Raw genomic sequence first — 18,453 nt, 5'->3', positions numbered from 1 at the left:
TAAAGAGAGGAAAAAACTATCAAGACAACGGAGCACAAGAAATAAGGAAAAAAGAAGAAAAGATCAAGTGTGACAACCAAAAAACATATACCCCACACCCCCCATACACAGACCTTCGTCCACTGTCTTATCAATCACAATAATATAAATTGATTTCAGTCACCTATTTAAAATAAAAATACCAAGAGCCATGCCTTCTGTTTGCAGTGCTCTGATTTCTGCTAAAATCATTAGTGTATTTGCGGGACTCAGTGCTGAAAGGCAGCTGACAGTTCAAATGGACAGTGTGTGCCCACCGCCTTTACAAATGGTTTTCAAGCTTAAGTTCAATGAGAAAGAAACAATAAGACTAACAGGAACAGAGTTGGAAACACTGGGATTGTGGACAAATGTAGTTGTTTATAAAGAACTTCCACTCTGCTCTAAAGAGACAGGAAAAGGCACTAACACTTAAACATTATTTGGCTGATTCTTTACTTGAACTTAGTCTGTGTTCTGCTACCATGGCTTTGGACAATACACCTCAATACACTTGAGGACAATACAATACATCCTCTTGTGTTCTCCAGATTAATCAGAACTGCCTTCAATTAGTACAAGCTAACTGCTGCTGCTCACTGCATGAGGCCCTTGCTGTCCCAGCATCGCTGCCCTGCGACTGTCCCTCCCACCTTATAACCCAGGAGGAAGCACGGGGTTGATCTCTAAGGGAGGTGCCAGCCATTCTTCCTTAGACTAATTTAATCCACAAGGTCTCACACTTCTGTGAATCCTTCAACTCCTGACACAGAGAAATCCATGGGTTCTTGAGCTGGAGGAACAAGAAACCTGGGGTCTCGGTGGGTGAGTGACTTGTGCCCTGTTGTACCAGGTGCAGGTACAGCAGCCAAGACCAGAACCCAGACCCCTCTCCCCCTCCCACCTCCACGTCAGGGCTTTTCCCCATGACATCGTACGTCAGCACTACGAGACCAATGACAAAAAGGACCTTCACTCTCGGTCCTCACAATCCCTCTGGCTTGGGCCCCCACACCTCCTGTTCTTAATCTTTTCTCCACTAGGTTCTCTGTAGAGGAACGGGCCAGATTCCCTCCATCCAGCATTCCCTTGAAGGTTGGCATCCTTCCCGGGCTGTGGTTCCCTGCCTGGAGCAAGAACAACTCCTTCGAACCACACAGTGGCTTCCTCCACAGAAGCAAGTGCAGTCATTGCCATCTTGAGACCATTCTGTTTCTAAAAGCAGACACAGATCTTTAGCCTCCTCTTTAAGGAAGTAAGACCCACCACCAGGAAGTCATTTGACTAAACATAGCCAGGCTTGGTGTGTAGGAAAGAACCACACTCTCCTCTTGTTGAGAGCGCTGGGCCAGGAGAGAGGCTCACATTTTAGAAAACCTTGGAGTAAGACAAAGGCAAATACAAAACCACTGGAAAACGCCTAAGCCACAAGATCAAGGATCCAGAGTGAGAAACAAAAGTGGAAAGTGAAGGCAGAGCAGAAGAGAGAAGCAGAGAAAGCGAAGCCTGTGCAGAGAACATTCTGGGTTTCTCCCCTTCCTCTTCTCTGATAACACAGCCTACCTGACAAGTTTTCTCTTTACCTGCCTCCAAAAGAAGGGGTGACCTGGGCTCTCAGGCAGCACCCTCATCCCATTGCTCCCAACACTTTTTTGTGGCTGGTAGGAAGCTCTTGGGACAGAGACTCCATCCTCTTGGTAAGCAGAAAACAAAACAAAACAAAACAAAACACCTCCTTTATGTGGCTCTATCTCTGTTTTTCTTCAGTTAAAGACTTTCGAGATGTTCAAAAGAAATAAGGACCTAGTCCCTTTAAGGAATAAAGTTGTATTATTCAGCCTGGGTGAATAAATTAGGAACAGCAGGGAATAGACAAAACGACCCTGTGTGCATCTATTTTCAAAGGAACTTTATAATTTAACTCCACCTCCTCATTGCACAGAAGAAGGAAACCTCCACAGGGGTTACCAGGCTAGGTCAGGGTCACGAGTCCAGTTGGTGGCAGATCTGAGACTGGACCTTGAGTGTCCTATGTCAGGGTGAGTGACTGACCTAGGACACTGGCCCTGCCACGAGGAGGAAAGGACACTGGGGCAGCAGAGCCCTGAAGAAGGCAGATACCGAGTTCACACTGAATGGCAGAAAGATGAGTACTGGTAATTATCAGCCGGATCCCGACTTCCAGTTGTGGCTCAGTGGAAACAAATCTGACCAGCAGCCATAAGGACACAGGTTCGATCCCTGGCCTCGTTCAGTGGGTTAAGGATCTGGCATTGCTGTAAGCTGTGGTGTAGGTCACAGATGTGGCTCAGATCTGGCACTGCTGTGGTTGTGGTGTAGGCCAGTGGCTATAGCTCCAATTGGACCCCAAGCCTGGGAACATTCATATGCCAAAGGTGCAGCCCTAAAAAGACGAGAGGAAAAAAAAAAAAAAAAAAAGCTGGATCCTTCCATGCCTCTGAGTGCAGAAAGGAAAGATGATGGCAGAAGGAAAAAAGAAGTGAAAGAAAAAAACTACCAACTTCATGACAATGATTCAGTTTACTTCATTCGTTAGGGACTGTGCTATGTGCAAATTAATAAGAAAAAGTGCACAAAAGAGGAAAATAAGCCAGTTGAGCTAATGACTAGGCATTCTGCATAAGTGAAAGATTCCCTTCCTCTGCACTCTCACTTTAACGGGAATATATTCCATTATCGTGTAAGTGTTTCTTACCTTGTTCTGGAAAATCTTTTTCAGAAACGCTTTGGACTTGGATGCTTGTTACAATGCAGATCTCAGGGCTCCCCTCCAGAGTTAGTGAATCAGAATCTCTGGGGCTCTCACTCAGAAATCGGAATTAAAAACCAGCTTCCCATGGATGCTGCTGACCTTTAAGAGCCAGAACCGGGAGTTCCTGTTGTGGCTCAGTGGTAACAAACCCAACTAGTATCCATGAGGATGCGGTTTTGATCCCTGTCCTCACTCAGCGGGTCAGAGATCCAGCGTTGCTGTGAGCTGTGGTGTAGGTCATAGATGTGGCTCGGATCCTGTGTTGCTGTGGTTGTGGTGTTGGCCTGCAGCTGCAGCTCCAATTTGACCCCTCGACTGGAACTTTCATATGCTGTAGGTGCAGACCTAAAAAGAAAAAAAAAGAAAAAAAGAACCAGGACCATCTGTAACTTGGTCATGGCAGAACTAACCAAACCCTGTCTGTCCCCCAGGCCTTTCCACGCCCATCCCAGAAGTACTGCTGTGCTAATGAAAAACATACCACTGTCTTCTGTCATGAGTATGGACTTTCCTTCAAAGTTAGGGGAAACAAAAGTTAACTTATTCAAAACAAGCAAACAAAACAAGACTGAATTATCGACTTTGTAGGCTCAGCCTCATCCTGCTTCTCTTCAGTAAGGCTAGCACCTGGGTACTCCAGCCCAACCAACCAAACTTGCCCACCACCTGGCAGCTCCTCAGAGGAGAGGCCTTACTCTGGGAGGCCCAGGAATCGTCCTGTGCTGCCTACAGGCCCAGCATCTTGGAAGGGGTGGATAGTTCTGAAGAGTAGGGCATGTAGCCAGGGGTGATAGTCAGGGGAGTAGCCTCCTGAAAAGCACATGTGGCAGCGAGTGGACCGTGAGTGGCTGGGAAACCTCCAGGCTCTCGACCTGGCCCCCCATGTTTTCTCTCAATGTGGCCGAACAGCAGAGTCCCATGTGAGAGGAGCCAGAGGATTTAGCCCAGAGGACTAGGGGAGCCTAAGGAGGCCTGCTTATTTCCCCACAGCACATAAACCCCCCTCAGGGCAGGAAGAGAAGGCAATATCCTTTTCACACCCAAGCTGCTGAGGCTAAGGAGAGGGACTGAAAACAGCCAGGGCAGTAACCACTGCCTCTGAGACTGGATCCCCAAGTGCCATGAGCAGGACTCAACTCCTGATGCCGTCGGCCCATTGAGGACAGAGGCATTGGCAGGAAAGAAAGAAGGCTGACCTGCCTGGGACCAAGGGTGCCTTCACACCCTCTCCAATCCCTGGGAGGCACACATGGACCACCACGAGGACTTCTAGCAAGGATTTGCCCATCTTGACACGGGTCTGTCTCCCTCTTGATTACATCACGGCAAGCCTGGGACATCAGGAAAGGTTCCCGGCTTCCCTCCCTCCATTCCCACCTAAGAGCAGGACCCCGTCTACAAAGTATAAGGTCCGCATGAGCCTTTGACAGTCTCTGGGAAGGCGCATGCCAGCAATGAAACAGAGAAAGCAGAACACTGCATAACAGAGTGCCAGCATCTTTGATGTGGACAATTTATATGAAAATACATTGTGTGTGTGTGTGTGTGTGTGTGTGTGTGTGTGTATACACACACACACAGACAGAGATACACTAACAAGAATTACTCTAAAATGTCAATACTGGTTATTCTCAGTGATTTTAATTCTCCTTATGTTTTCCTAAATTTTCCAACCTTTTACCGTCAAGTGACTATCTTTTTATAATCATTTTATAAAACATTACCTTAAAAGATAATAATGGTGGCTCAGCTTTGATCCTTAGCCTGGGAACTTCCGCATGCAGCAAAAAAAAAAAAAAAAAAAAAAAAAGACAATAATGGCTACAATTTACCTAGGCATGAACATGATATACGATAGACCAAGAAATTTATATGGTGTGATGTCTAAAAGTAGATAGGAAAAAAAGTGGTGTAGAGATTAAACTTTCTCTTCTCTGTTGTTACTCATCTGTAAAGTTCCCAGGCCTCTGAGGACCAATTTCTTGGAGCCTCTACAGATTGCATATAGCTAAAAAAAAAAAGTTTTGAAGTTTAAACCACAACTTCAAACTTCCATTACAATCAAAGCCTTTCACTTAAGATGCCAACTGTTGTCCAAATGACTAAACCAAATTTGTATGTGTTAATTTGTTTTCTTCCTTTCTCTCTCTCTCTCTCTTTTTTTTTTTTTTGCAATGTTCAGTTTCCTTTAATGACCCCCATTCTTCCTGAAGGGCAGGTGCAGGCAGCTAGGTGATGGCAAGAGATGTTCTCGTGAAGATCTTACCCTGATTGAAGGCTTCATGCACATGCTGGCAGGCCCCCTCCCAGGAAAAGTATTCTTGAACCAGCGTCTGGGTCTTCTCGCTGCCAGGATCCAGTTTCCACCATGTGTATGACTCATAGTCCACCTGCCAATCTGGACTCAGCGGAAAGGCAAGCTCCTGGCCTTGGAAGACCCAGACTCCAGAAATGGAGCTGCTGTTGTTGGTTCCAAAGAGAATGACAGTGGCAAAAACATTCTTCCTCAGCTTGTCCAATTGCTGGAACATTCTAGTGATAAGGTTGCAGCTCATGAAGGTCTGGTTGAGCTCTTCAGAGAAGCAGTACCTGGAGTATCACAAGGACCAGCCATCCTTATCAAAGTGCTCCCAGGAGTACAGCAGTGTCACAGAGAGTATGTCCTCATTGCAGTACTTGCGCTTAAATTTGTCCAACACAAAGGTGCTCTTGCACAGGTGGGCAAAGGGATCCTTGGCCTTGGGCTCAGAAGCCAGCTGCTGCTCACACTCGTCCATCTCCTCCTCAGGAGTGGGAGCAATTGCCTTTTTCTCCTCTTTCTGCTCAGCCTGGGGTTTCTGCTTTTCTCCTCCCAAACCTTTCTCTTTCCATGGGGTGTCCTTTTTAGGCTGATTCTCTGCAAACTTTTTAGCATCAAATTGGGCCATCTTCTCACAGAGCTTCACCTCCTCCAAGACAGCCCGGAACTAGGGCTGGTTAACGCAGGTGAGGAACCAGCGGTTGGTATTGCAGAAGGCCTGGTGGAAAGAAAACTCCAGGACCTGTTTGTAGAGCCACGATAGGGTGCAGACAACTGTGATGTTGGCCAGTGTCACACATTCGCCCACCAGAAAAGTCCCTGTCGTCAAGTGAGCATCCAGCAGCCCCAGAACTCACCTCACCTCATCCTTTGCATTCTCTGTGGCCTGCTTGTTGTAGTGCATGATGCCCAAGGTGGGAACACCCAGGTACTGGCCCGGGGGCACGATGTTGCTAGTGGCAAAGCTCACCCACTGCACAACCTGGGCTGCTGCCTTGGGAGTACTTTCCCACAGCTCCTTGTTGCTCACACAGCAGGCAATGGGATTGCTCTCGAACACACAGAATCCATCATCACCCTCAAATGCTGGAACCTTACCGGCAGGAAATTTACGGAGCAATTCGGGGGTGTGGTTGGTTTGGCCAAAATGTAAGTGGGATGGTTCGGAGAGTACATGGACCTGAGCCCCACTGTACTGAGCGGCAATGAGGGCTTTGAAGGACCTGCAGTTTTCAGGATATGTGTACAGGGTCCTAGCCACCACAGTGATTCTGCAAAGAAAACTCTTCCTTTTCTCTTTCTTTTTTGGCTGCACCCATAGCAGGCAGAAGTTCCCAGGCCAGGACGGAATGCACAAGTGATCCAAGCTGCTGCAGTGACAGTGCTGGATCCTTAACCCACTGTACCACAAGGGAACTCCTTCTCTTTTGACACAGATACTAACAAGTAGTAGAAGAGTAGCTTGAAGGAAGAATTATTTGTAAAATTATTAATTTCTGAACAATTGAAAAGTTGAATAGAGTTGACCCTTGAGCAATGTGGGGATTAGTCTGTGTATAACTTATAACCGGGCCTCTATGTCCGCAGTACCTCTCCATCAGCCCATTCGACCAACCACAGACCACAGTGCAGTACTGTAGTATATATACTGTTGACGATATCTATATATAAGTGGAATCATGTGGTTCAAACCCATATTATTCAAGGGTCAACCATGATGGTTTTTACATCATGGAAATGGCAACGTAGAAGTATCAGTGGGTTTCTTAACATTAAAATCAAATTACATATAAATGACATCATAACCGAAAATGTCTTTCTCTCCAGAATAGCAAATGAGACCTTTATTCAAGGTGCTCTATCAGCTTCACCTTTTTCTGCTGAACAGTGTATGATTTCAAATCCATGTAGAGCTGAGGAAATATCAAGTGGTAAGAGATAAACTCTAGAAAGTGCTTTTGCTTCTTCTCTTCTACGTATTTTCACTGCATCATGCAACCCACAGTGTGTACATAAAACCATCATCTCATGAAGTTTAGCTTATAAGTTGCCAGGATCCATAAGGCTTGGGAACATTACTCCTACTGCTCCCATGGCTGAAGGTTGTGGTTCTCTAAAGGATGATATTAATAAAAGAGATGCTGTTGCTGCCATATGGTAACAATAAGACCTACAAGACCCAGGACAGTTAAAGAGGACCATTTGGCATTTTCTTTGATGGAACGGCCATGAGATGGAATACATAATAGACCCAGAGCTGAAGCCCCAGGTCTGAAACAAAGCCCTGCATTTTGGTAGTTACATGACTTGCCTACATTGCTTATCTTCTGCCCCTTTATAATAGGGGTCCTTATAAGGATTTTAAAAAGGATAATGTCTATGAAAACATTTACAATTAGTGTAGAATACAGCAATATACCTGGGGAAAAAGAGGAGCTTCAATTCGGGGGCCCTCTGCCCTGGAAAATGCCAGCCACACAGATGGGCCTGGAGCAGCTGGGCGGAGCTGGAGTTAATGAGCTAAGATGTGGGGATGAACAAAGGGGTTTCCCGAGCTCAGGACTTAAGGCGATGGAACATTCCTGATCTCTTGGCTGAGTATACATTTCCAAGGTAGATTCCTCTTGGGAATTCTCAGTGGGAGTCAAGCCAGCAGTTAGGAGAAAGATTGAGTTTGGCCAGATGGCTCCATCCATTAGCCTTTGCCATGTTACCATGTTACCACCTAGCCAGGCCATGTTTAGAGTAGATGAGACCAACTGAAATGCAGACACAGGGGCAGACTGGGAAAGCCATGCTCAGGCCAGGGCCTGTGTGCCAGTGTGGACCCACTTCATCTTCCTGCTGTACTGTTTTGACCAAGGTGGCCTGACCAGGAGAACCATCTAGTCACTAAAGGAAGCAATGTCACCTTTTGCCATTTTTTGCTAAACCTGCAGAACTACTCCTTTGGAGACAAACAAGACTGCATGAGATTGTAAAATAATGGTGATGGAGGGAGGGGGTCAGGTTAGGCCTCTTGGGGGAGAGGGCACCTGAGCTGAGACCTGAAAGACAAGAGGCCCCAACAGCGCAAGGCTCTGGACCAGAGTGTTCAGGAAGTAGAGAGAATAGCTGATGCACAGGCCCTATGGCCAGGACCAGCAGGGGAAGCAGGCATTAAGGCCAGGGAGGCTGGAACAGTGTGAGGGAGTGGGAGAGAGCAGGAGATAAGGCCAGGAAGGAAGGCAGGGGCAGATGTGGCCTGGCTGTGATGGTCTGGAGAAGGAGCTTAGATTTTGTTCTCATAGCATTAGGAAGTCAGGGAAGAACTGTAAAAGCAGGGAGTGGTGTGCTAAGTCTGCCCTTCTTGAAGCTACAACAACTGTAGAACGTGCTGAGTAATACTGAGTCCTCCATTTGCTCATAACCACACCAGGGGTATTCAGTACTGTAACTCAGCCTAAGTGGAAATTGTAACAAAAGCACCCAAAGACAGCCCTCTTAGCCTGAGAGAAATGTTATGTTGCAGTTTACAAAGGTAGCATTTTATATACATTAATAGCTGTAATTAATAAGATAAACCCTTCCTTTGGGGATGTGACCATGATGATAGCTCCAACAGAAATGCCATCTGAATCTTCAGGCACCTAAAACAATATTTTTACAGAAAAAGTTGCGGTGCTTTAGTGACTGCCTAGGCCTGGAAAGCTAGAGAACTGGAAATATAAAGATGATATTTTTAACAAGTGTCATTCTACTATTTTATAGTGCTTGCCAGCCCAGCCCTTTAAAACAAAACAAAACAAAACAAAAAACTGAAGTGAGTTTCCAATTGAAAAAATAAATCCCCAACACGGGCAATATCAGCAGGCCCGATGCTTGCCATTGTAATAAATGATGACGAAGGCGCTGCAGAGATGAAAAAGCAGGGCATCTCCTTCTATTTCCGACACCCCCCCCCAATCCCATTTACTGATCCTTTATCCTGGAATGAAGACCTGTGTGGGGGTGTCAGCTGCTGGTGTGTCTCTGGTAAGAATGCATCTTTCCAGGGGGAGTGTCAGGGATGAAAGCTATTTGGCAGACACTGTTTGTGAACTTGAGCCAAGTCTCTCTGTACCTTGGAAACTGGGAAAGTGCATGGGCTCCTGACAAGCGTATTCAGCAAAGGGACTGAGACCAGATGAAGTACAGTCACTAACAGAGAGGGAGAGTCAGTAAGTAACATCCTGATGGTGCCGAGAGCTCCCGTGATGAGAGGCGCCAGGAGCGGACGCTGATGGCACCAAGGGCAGCAAGCGAGTGTATGTGAGCTTGAGGTGAGATCCTGGAAGGGAGCTGAATTTTCTCTCTCTGCTGAGAAGAAATACAGTCTAGTCTCCTCTAAATCCCCCACACCCATCTAGATTACTCTTCTACCTTTAATATTTTTAAGACTTGCCAGAGGCTGCTTTGTAATAAAAGGATGCTCAATTTCTATCACATGTGGATGGTTGGTCTATCTCCCCCATACACTGTAAAACCCTCCAAATCCTCCACGTCAAAGGCATCTCTCATGCTCCCCATTCACCCGTCACATAAAAACTTCAAACAACATGTGAGGGAGGGAAAGAAAAAATAATTGTCTTCTAAATATCACATGATATCACTTATATGTGGACACTAATAAAAAATAATACAAAAGAACTTTATAAAACAGAAACAAATGCACAGATTTCAAAATCAAACTTATAGTTAACAAAAGGGGAATTGTCGGGGGGGACACTTTAGGAGGGTGGGATTAACATATACACACAACCATATATAGATAACTGACAAGGACCTACTGTATAGCACAGGGAACTCTACTCAATATTCTGTAATAACCTATATGGAAACAGAATGGCTTTATGTATATGTGTAACTGCTTCACTTTGCTATACACGTGAAACTAATACAACACTGTAAGTTAACGATACTCCAATAAAATTAAAAAAATAAAAATAGAAGTAAGAAATAATTGTCTTCTGGAGTTCCCGTTGGGGCTTAGCGCTCAGCGAAAATGAATCTGACTAGTATCCCTGAGGACATGGGTTCAAGCCCTGGCCTCACTCAGTGGGTTAAGGATCCAACAATGCTGTGAGCTGTGGTATAGGTTGCAGAAGTGGCTCAGATCCCGAGTTGCTACAGCTGCAGTGTAGGCCGGCAGCTAGAGCTCGGATTCGACCCCTAGCCTGGGAACTGTGGGTACGGCCCTAAAAAGACAAAAATAAATAAATAAATAAATAAATAAATAAATAAGAAAGAAATAACTGTCCTCCAGCCTCAGTGCCCAAAGATATCCATTGTTATGCTTTTTGTATCTCCTATAAAAGTATGTGGGCATGTTCAAACATTTGTGTTATTCAATTTCCAATCCAAAGAGCAAAACTTAGGAGAAATATGGATTGATGTACAGAGTTTAGAATCTGAAAAAGAATGGATATATATAATGGATAACTGAATTGCTTTGTACAGCAGAAATTAACACAACATTGTAAATCAACTATATTTCAATACAATTACCAAAAAAAATAAATAGACACAGCTAATGCAAGAAAAATAAGTAGATAAATAAATCGGTTCTGACTTAGGGCAGTATCCAAATAAGTAATTATAAATTTCTACAAAATAAAGGGCATTGCAAACATTCCAAGGTAGATAGGGCCACTCACACCCCTTCCGCCTCCTGGGACTTCAGCGAGTATCGCATTTGGGCAGCAGAAGCAGCTACCCTGGCAAAGTGCAGCCTTGTCTCTAACATGCTGGCTGATCCCTGGACAACGGACTGCATCCCTCTGGATCTCAGTCTCCTCTCCTACAAAAGGAGAAGGTGTTCTCTATGGTCCCTGAATCCAGGACCTTGAAGTTGATAATCGAGTGATAATAAACACAAACAGGTCCCCCCAGCTGAAGTCTGAAGTGTGTACCAGGAAGAAAAATCCCAGAGACAATCAAGGCAACGGATTGCCAGGAGAATATGGGTGCAAATGATCGTGGAGCAGTTTTGTTTGTCTTTTGTTTTGTTTTTATTTTTACGACATTCCTGAGCTGTAACTCATAGGAAAATCCACGTCTTGTTTTACAACAGAGCAGTATCTGCAGACTCCAAAGTTATCAGAGGACACGTCAGCAACCTTTCAGAAGCAGAAACAACCTACATTCACTAATTTCTCAGCAATGTGTGTGGCCTTCTCACCAGCCTCAGGGGGCTTGTAATATTTTCCAATGCCATGAATCACAGATATGTTTGATGGCATTCATTGGTGACAGGGTCACAAATGAATTGGCCAGTAAACATCTGAGTTCTCAAATACCACCTCAGGGACAATTAGCTGCTGGGGAGGGGGCGCTGGTCCTTCTTGCTGTGAGTCCACAGATGCTGTTCTGTTTTTGTTTGCTTGCTTTCCTTTTTTGGCCACATCCACAGCATGTGGAAGTTCCCAGGCCAGGGATTGAGCCCTTGCCACAGCAGTAACCCTCACCACAGCAGAGACAACACTGGATCCTTGACCAGCTGCACCACCAGGGAATTCCTAATGCTGTTCTCTTAAGGTTTTTTCTTTTTCTTTTTTGCTTTATTAGGGCTGCGTGGTGGCATATGGAAGTTCCCAGGCTAGGGGTCGAATCGGAGCTGCAACTGCTGGCCTATACACCACAGCCACAGCAATGCAGGATCTGAGCCGCGTCTGTGACCTACACCACAGTTCATGGTGACGCCAGATCCTTCATCCAGTGAGCGACGCCAGGGATCAAACCCACATCCTCAGTGATACTGGTCAGGATCAAACCCACATCCTCAATGATAACTGGTCGGGTTCGTTACCACTGAGTCACAACAGAAACCCTTGTTCTGTTCTGAGCACATCCCTTACCAGGAGCATGGACAGATACCCAGAGAAGGGAGGGACCACGGAGAGAGGGAAAGTGGGGAGGACAGACCCTTGTTAAACATCCATTCGGCAACTTGACTGCAAACTCAAAGTAGCAAAGACATTCACAATGGCTGAAAATCCTTGTCCTCGGGCAAAGCTGGGAAGTGGGAAGTGGCATTCACAAGAGTCTTTGTCAAAGGTTCTTGCCTTTTCTCTCAGGGGCAGGAGAGATGGATATTAAGAGAACAAACCCTGGGGTTAGAGAGATGTGGATTCTGCTGCTACTAGAGAAACACCTAATCAATTTTCAGCCTCGGCCTGTCTATTTACTTAAAAAGAGATAGACAAGGCGACACAGGTGGGTGCTTACTATCATCATAGTTATCATCATCAGGTAAATATATGGGTTTCCGTGGGCTATCTCCTGAGAAAGACCGCATCCTTAAAAAATAACCATGAGTTAGGCTGAAAAATCACACCCTGCTTATAAAGGAGCCATTCCTTACCTGGAAAGAATTCACATGGCGAAGGGACGCAGGCAGAGTGGCGCTACTCCTTAATAATACCAACAGCAGCTCCAGGCAGGTCGCAGAGGGCAGGGTGAGGGCATGCACGCTGATGTCACTTTCCCATGAGCTGGCAAGCCTGAAATGCACGGATATATGAGACATGCGGTCAGAAGTATTTCCAAAAGCTGACACAAAGAGAAAACTTTCAGTTGTGGAAGACAAGGAGCAATGAACAACAACAAAAAAATAAAATGCTTCTACGAAGAATTCAGAGAGGGAGTTCCCTCTGTGGCACATGGGTTAATGATCTGGTGTTGTCTCTGTGGGGGGAGGGTTCCATCCCTGGCCTGGGGCAGTGGGTTAAGGATCCAGTGTTGCTGCAGCTGCAGCACAGGTCGAAGTTCCAGCTTGGATTCAAACCTTGGCCCAGGAACTTCCATATACCTTGGGTGCGGCCGAAAAAGAGAGAGAGAAAAAAAAAAAATTCACCAAGGAAATGTACAAGATATTTTTACAGTATTTTTGATAGAAAACGGATGGATTTTTTTTTTTTTCAGGTAAACATCTTATACTCAAAGTTTAGAAGTATGAAATGTAGTCTTATTTGTGAGGAACCTATTTGAAGTGGGTGGGGTAAGGTTAATAGTTGACAAAGCAAAGGCCTCCTACATTCTGTGCCCTGTTTTACACAGAATAACTTGTTCAACCCTTCAGGCAGCTCTGAAATGGAACTGCTGTTATCCCACCCTCCAGATATGGGAACCATTTTTCTCCAGCTTTCAAAAAGTGATAGAATCTTTTTATCACAAAATCTTGTAAAAAACCCCAATTCACAATACAAACAAGAGGAAAGCTGCTCGACTGGAAGTAGGTAGGATGGCGGGAAAATTCCCTGCAGAACCTTCCAGAATGGCCCATGGAACGGGGCCTGCTACACCCTGTGGGATCCACTTGAAAATTCTTTCCCTGGGGAGATGAGGACACAGAAGGATGGAGAAGTAGAGGGACTGGTCTGAGATGAGGTGGGTGTTTATAAAACGACACGGCTGGCTCTGGACTACTGACTTCCTATCTAGTGCTTAAAGTAAAGGAAAAATCAGTAAGGCATTATAAGAAAATAAGGTACTAAGAAAAGCACAAGTTAAGTCAACTATGCTCCAATAAAATTTATTTCAAAAAAGTACAAAAGAATAGCACAAGGCTTATGCTATCAACTCTATTTACTTGAATATTTCCTGGCTGTGCCCCATTAAAGTGTCTCTTATCGCTACCCAACTTCTAAAAAGAAGTATATGTGTATTTTAAAGATATATTATGTTTCTCTTAAAAATACATATTTATGGAGTTCCTGTTGTGACTCAGTGGTGAATGAACCCAACTAGTATCCATGAGGAAACAGGCTCAATCCCTGGCCCCACTCAGTGAGTTAAGGATCCAGCATTGCCATGAGCTGAGGTGTGGGTCACAGACGCGGCTTGGATCCCACATTGCTGTGGCTGTGGTGTAGGCAGGTAGCTACAGCTGATTCAACCCCTAGCCTGGGAACCTCCATATGCCATGGGTGTAGCTCTAAAAAGACAAAATAAACAAACAAACAAACAAAACATATTTAGGAGTTCCCACTGTGGTGTACCAGGTTAAGGATGTGGTGTTGTGGCTATGTAGGTTGCAGCTGTGGCTCAGATTTGATCCCTGGCCCAGGAAATTCCATGTGCTGTGGGTGCAGCATGCAGCTGAAAAAAAAAATGTATTTACCTTTCTATAAATCTCTCTCTGCTAAAGAAAGTACCTTTAACCAAATCAGTTATGATATCTAGAAGTTTAGGGAAGATTAGTGGTTGAGGGAATAACAGATACTAATAATTTATATGCCAAGCCATAACAGATGTGTTAGCTGTGTGGCATCAGGTTACTAAGGCTGATAGATCTCTGATGTGTGGTGAGAAGTTAACTCTTCTTTGAAGCATTTGGCTACTAGCTGGACTGGAAAAGGGCACTGCCCACCTTCCTAAAAAATGTCCTATTTTCAGCTAGTGTACAGCTGACTGATTTTTCTGTGTTTCAAAAATTATTGTTTTATGTTGACCGGCTGTTATTATTTCTGCTTTTACTAATTACATATTAGTTATATTTATTATACACACACACACATATATATTCCAAATATTTCACTGGCATAGAAGTAAAAGTAACACTGTCAACGGTAAAAGTCAAACCTCAATGTTGGAACTGGTGCAGTGGTTTCAAGCTCACCCTCCCCTCCCCTTTTCTTAGGCCCTGCAAACCACATGGCTACCTTCCATTCCCTGAACTGCATGACACCACATATTCTGCATCTTGCTGATAGAGTCTTCTGGGCCTGAAAGGCTGTTCGCCTTCCTGGTGAACTTCTATTCATCTCGAAAGACCCACTTAGGTACCATTTCTTGGAGACATCCACTTGTTCCCCTTATGAGAATTAATTACTTGCCTAATACCACACTTGAATCTACTACCACACTTACAGCCACCCTCCTTGTGTCTTTCTGTGGGTTATGTCTACATCTTTGACTCATCCTAGGTCGGATATGAGCAAACACAGCCTGTGGATTCCTCTAACTTTGCAGCTAGGGAGAAATAAAGATTAGATTAATGTTGCTTTTCTCATATACACCCAGGTACTGACTTTTTACTGGCTAAAAGAAATACTGATTTTTCACTTATATTTGTACATTCAATAGACAAAAACCAAGCAGGAGGCATAACTGTCCCAGAATTCAGCCAATATTACAAAGCCACAGTCATCAAGACAGTGTGGTACTGGTTCCAAAACAGACATATGGAATAGAATAGAGAATCTAGAAATAAACCCAGACGCCTACGGTCAATTAATCTTCAACAAAAGAGGCAAGAATATAAAATGGGAAAAAGACAGTCTTTTCAGCACGTGGTGCTGGGAAAACTGGACAGCCGCATGTAAATCACTGAAGCTGGAACACACCCTCACACCATGCACAAAAATAAACTCAAAATGGCTTAAAGACTTAAACCTAAGACAAGACACCATCAAATTCCTAGAAGAGAACACAGGCAAAACATTCTCTGACATCAATCTTACAAATGTTTTCTCAGGTCAGTCTCCCAAAGTAACAGAAATAAAAACAAATATAAACCAATGGGACCTAATCAAACGGACAAGCTTTTGCACAGCAAAGGAAACCATTAAAAAAACACAAAGACAACCTACGGACTGGGAGAAAATACTTTCAAATGATGCAACTGATAAGGGCTTAATCTGTAAAATGTACAAACAACTTATATAACTCAACAGCAAAAAGCCAACAACCCAATGGAAAAATGGGCAAAAGACCTGAATAGATATTTCTCCAAAGAAGACATACAGATGGCCAACAAGCACATGAAATAATGCTCAATATAATTGATTATTAGAGAAATGCAAATCAAAACTACCATGAGATACCACCTCACACCAATCAGGATGGCCATCATTAATAAGTCCATGAATAACAAATGCTGGAGAGAATGTGGAGAAAGGGAACCCTCTTGCACTGTTGGTGGGAATGTAAATTGGTACAACCACTATGGAAAACAGAATGGAGGATCCTCAGAAAACTATACATAGAACTACCATGTGACCCAGCAATCCCACTCTTGGGCATATATCCAGACAAAACTTTCCTTGAAAAAGACACATGCACCTGTATGTTCACTGCAGCTCTATTCACAATAGCCAAGACATGGAAACAACCTAAATGTCCAAAGACAGATGAATGGATTAAGAAGCTATGGAATATATATATATATACACCATGGAATACTACTTAGCTATAAAAAAGAACAAAATAATGCCATTTGCAGCAACATGGATGGAACTAGAGACCCTCATACGAAGAGAAGTAAGTTAAAAAGAGAAAGACGAATACCATATGATCTCACCTATATCTGGAATCTAATATACAGCACAAATGAACCTTCCCACAGAAAAGAAAATCATGGACTTGGAGTACAGACATGTGGTTGCCAAGGGGAGGGGGAGGGAGTGGGATGGACTGGGAATCTGGGGTTGATATATGCAAACTCTTGCCTTTGGAATGGATAAGCAATGAGATCCTGCTGTCCAGCATAGGTAACTATATCTTGTCACTTGTGATCAAACGTGATGGAGGATAATGTGAGAAAAAAATGTATACATATGTGTGTGACTGGGTTACTTTGCTGTGCAGTATAAAATTGACAGAATACTGTAACTAGCTATAATGGAAAAAATAAGAAAAAAAAGTTTTCAGAATTTATACCACCTACTCTATCATTCACAATAGGGCTGACTAAACCTTTTTTCATTCTGATTTTTAAAAATTTTTTATTTTATTTTTTGCTTTTTAGGGCTACATGCATGGCATATGGAAGTTTCCAGGCTAGGGGTCAAATTGGAGCTGTAGCTACCTGCCTACACCACAGCCACAGCAATGTGGGATCCAGGCCACAACTGCAACCTACACTGCAGCTTGCGGTAATGCCAGATCCTTAAACCACTGAGTGAGGCCAGGGATTGAACATGCATCCTCATGGATACTAGTTTGGTTCATTACCGCTGAGCTACAATGGGAACTCCCATTCCGAATTTTTTTAAAATGACTTGAAAAGGTATTTGCTTTTTATGAATTGGATTTCTTGCCTCAACAAGTGTTACTTGATACTGCCCCAGAGTGTGAATATCCCTTGGGGACTGGTCTGTGAATCCCCAAAACTGAACCCAGGCTCATTATGTCACAGACCATCAGAAAGCGTAACTGAAGATGAAGGGGACACTGCAACCTGGGCTGGGGCTGCGGGTCCTGCCCATCAGAGACCATCTTCAAAGTACTTTCACTTTTCATCATTCTCTACTCCTCTTTTGGCAGTACTTGTACGTGCCAGAGAAAGCAGAAATGGTGAATTATACAAACAAATCATTCTAGAATGGAGTTAGCCTAGCTTAAGGCTATAACTTGCTCTTCATACAGAATGCTCAAATTCTACAAGCCTTAGGCTTTAGGTGTCCTCTAACCATCTCACCTGTGCCTAACACATCCAGTCAGCGGGCCAGGCACTCTAATTTACGGTCACTGTCTGTAATCCCACAGTAGTCCTGAGCAGCAGGCATGCTCACCCCATTTTAAAGTTGAAACTAAAGGTCAGAGAAATTAAGTGATGGTTCAGTATCGCATGGCTACCAAGCTTTAGGGACCAAGATTCACTCAGCCTGGCCAGAAACCAAAGCCTTTTTCCCCACCATACCACACTGACTGCTGAGGATGCCACAGATACTTTTGCCGTCTCCAAGCAAACCACAGGTGGGACCTTAGGAATGGAGTGGAAATGTCTGTTTCTTCTGTATGTTAACTCTTTAGCTTGTGAAAGATCTCGTTAAGAGAATCTTCATTTTTCTATAGTTATCTTCTCCTTCTTAAGTTACTTTATAATATATATATTCTAAAACTTGAATAAGAAAGGTGGTAAGATGGACATGGGAAAACACCTCTATGTCATACATGAAAAGAGTTCCATGGTAAAAATTTGGAGGCAACATAATACATATAAATGGTTAGTTATTTCCATTAGTAGACTATAATAACCCGTTTTCCACATTCTCTTTTTAATTCGTTCTTATTTTCCAGATTTTTTTTTCTAATAATCAGAAACAAGTGAGAGTTCCCGTTGTGGCTCAGAGGGAATGAATCTGACTAGCATCCATGAGGATACAGATTCAATCACTGGCCTTGCTCGGTGGGTTAAGGATCCGCGTTGCTGTGAGCTGTGGTGTAGGTCGCAGATGTGGCTCGGATCCCATGTTGCTGTGGCTGTGATGTAGGCCAGCGGCTACAGCTCCGATTAGACCCATAGCCTGGGAACCTCCATATGTCATGGGTGCAGCCCTAAAAAGACAAAAGACAAAAAAATAAAAATCAGAAACAAGTTAATGTTATATTGATGTGATCT

General features: G+C 44.0%; 1 protein-coding gene and 1 pseudogene across 5 annotated transcripts in view; both read right to left on the bottom strand.

Moving 5' to 3' along the window:
* The window catches only part of UBE3D (ubiquitin protein ligase E3D), a 152,746-nt gene that overhangs the window by 48,194 nt on the left and 86,099 nt on the right, over positions 1-18,453 (bottom strand). For all 4 annotated transcript variants that reach the window (XM_047763277.1, XM_047763286.1, XM_047763295.1 and 1 more), the window contains one exon: positions 12,472-12,610. In XM_047763277.1, coding sequence (XP_047619233.1) covers positions 12,472-12,610 — 139 coding nt within the window. The remainder of the gene's footprint in view (positions 1-12,471; positions 12,611-18,453) is intronic.
* Positions 5,005-6,997, bottom strand: LOC125121439 (elongation factor 1-gamma-like; annotated as a pseudogene). Its single transcript, XR_007133465.1, has 2 exons — positions 6,962-6,997; positions 5,005-6,474 (listed from the first exon to the last, which is right to left on the bottom strand). The product of XR_007133465.1 is annotated as an elongation factor 1-gamma-like (transcript).

This window comes from Phacochoerus africanus, chromosome 2 (assembly GCF_016906955.1).
Source record: "Phacochoerus africanus isolate WHEZ1 chromosome 2, ROS_Pafr_v1, whole genome shotgun sequence".
NCBI classification, from domain to species: Eukaryota; Metazoa; Chordata; class Mammalia; order Artiodactyla; family Suidae; genus Phacochoerus; species Phacochoerus africanus.
This window is presented reverse-complemented; position numbering and strand designations above follow the sequence as displayed.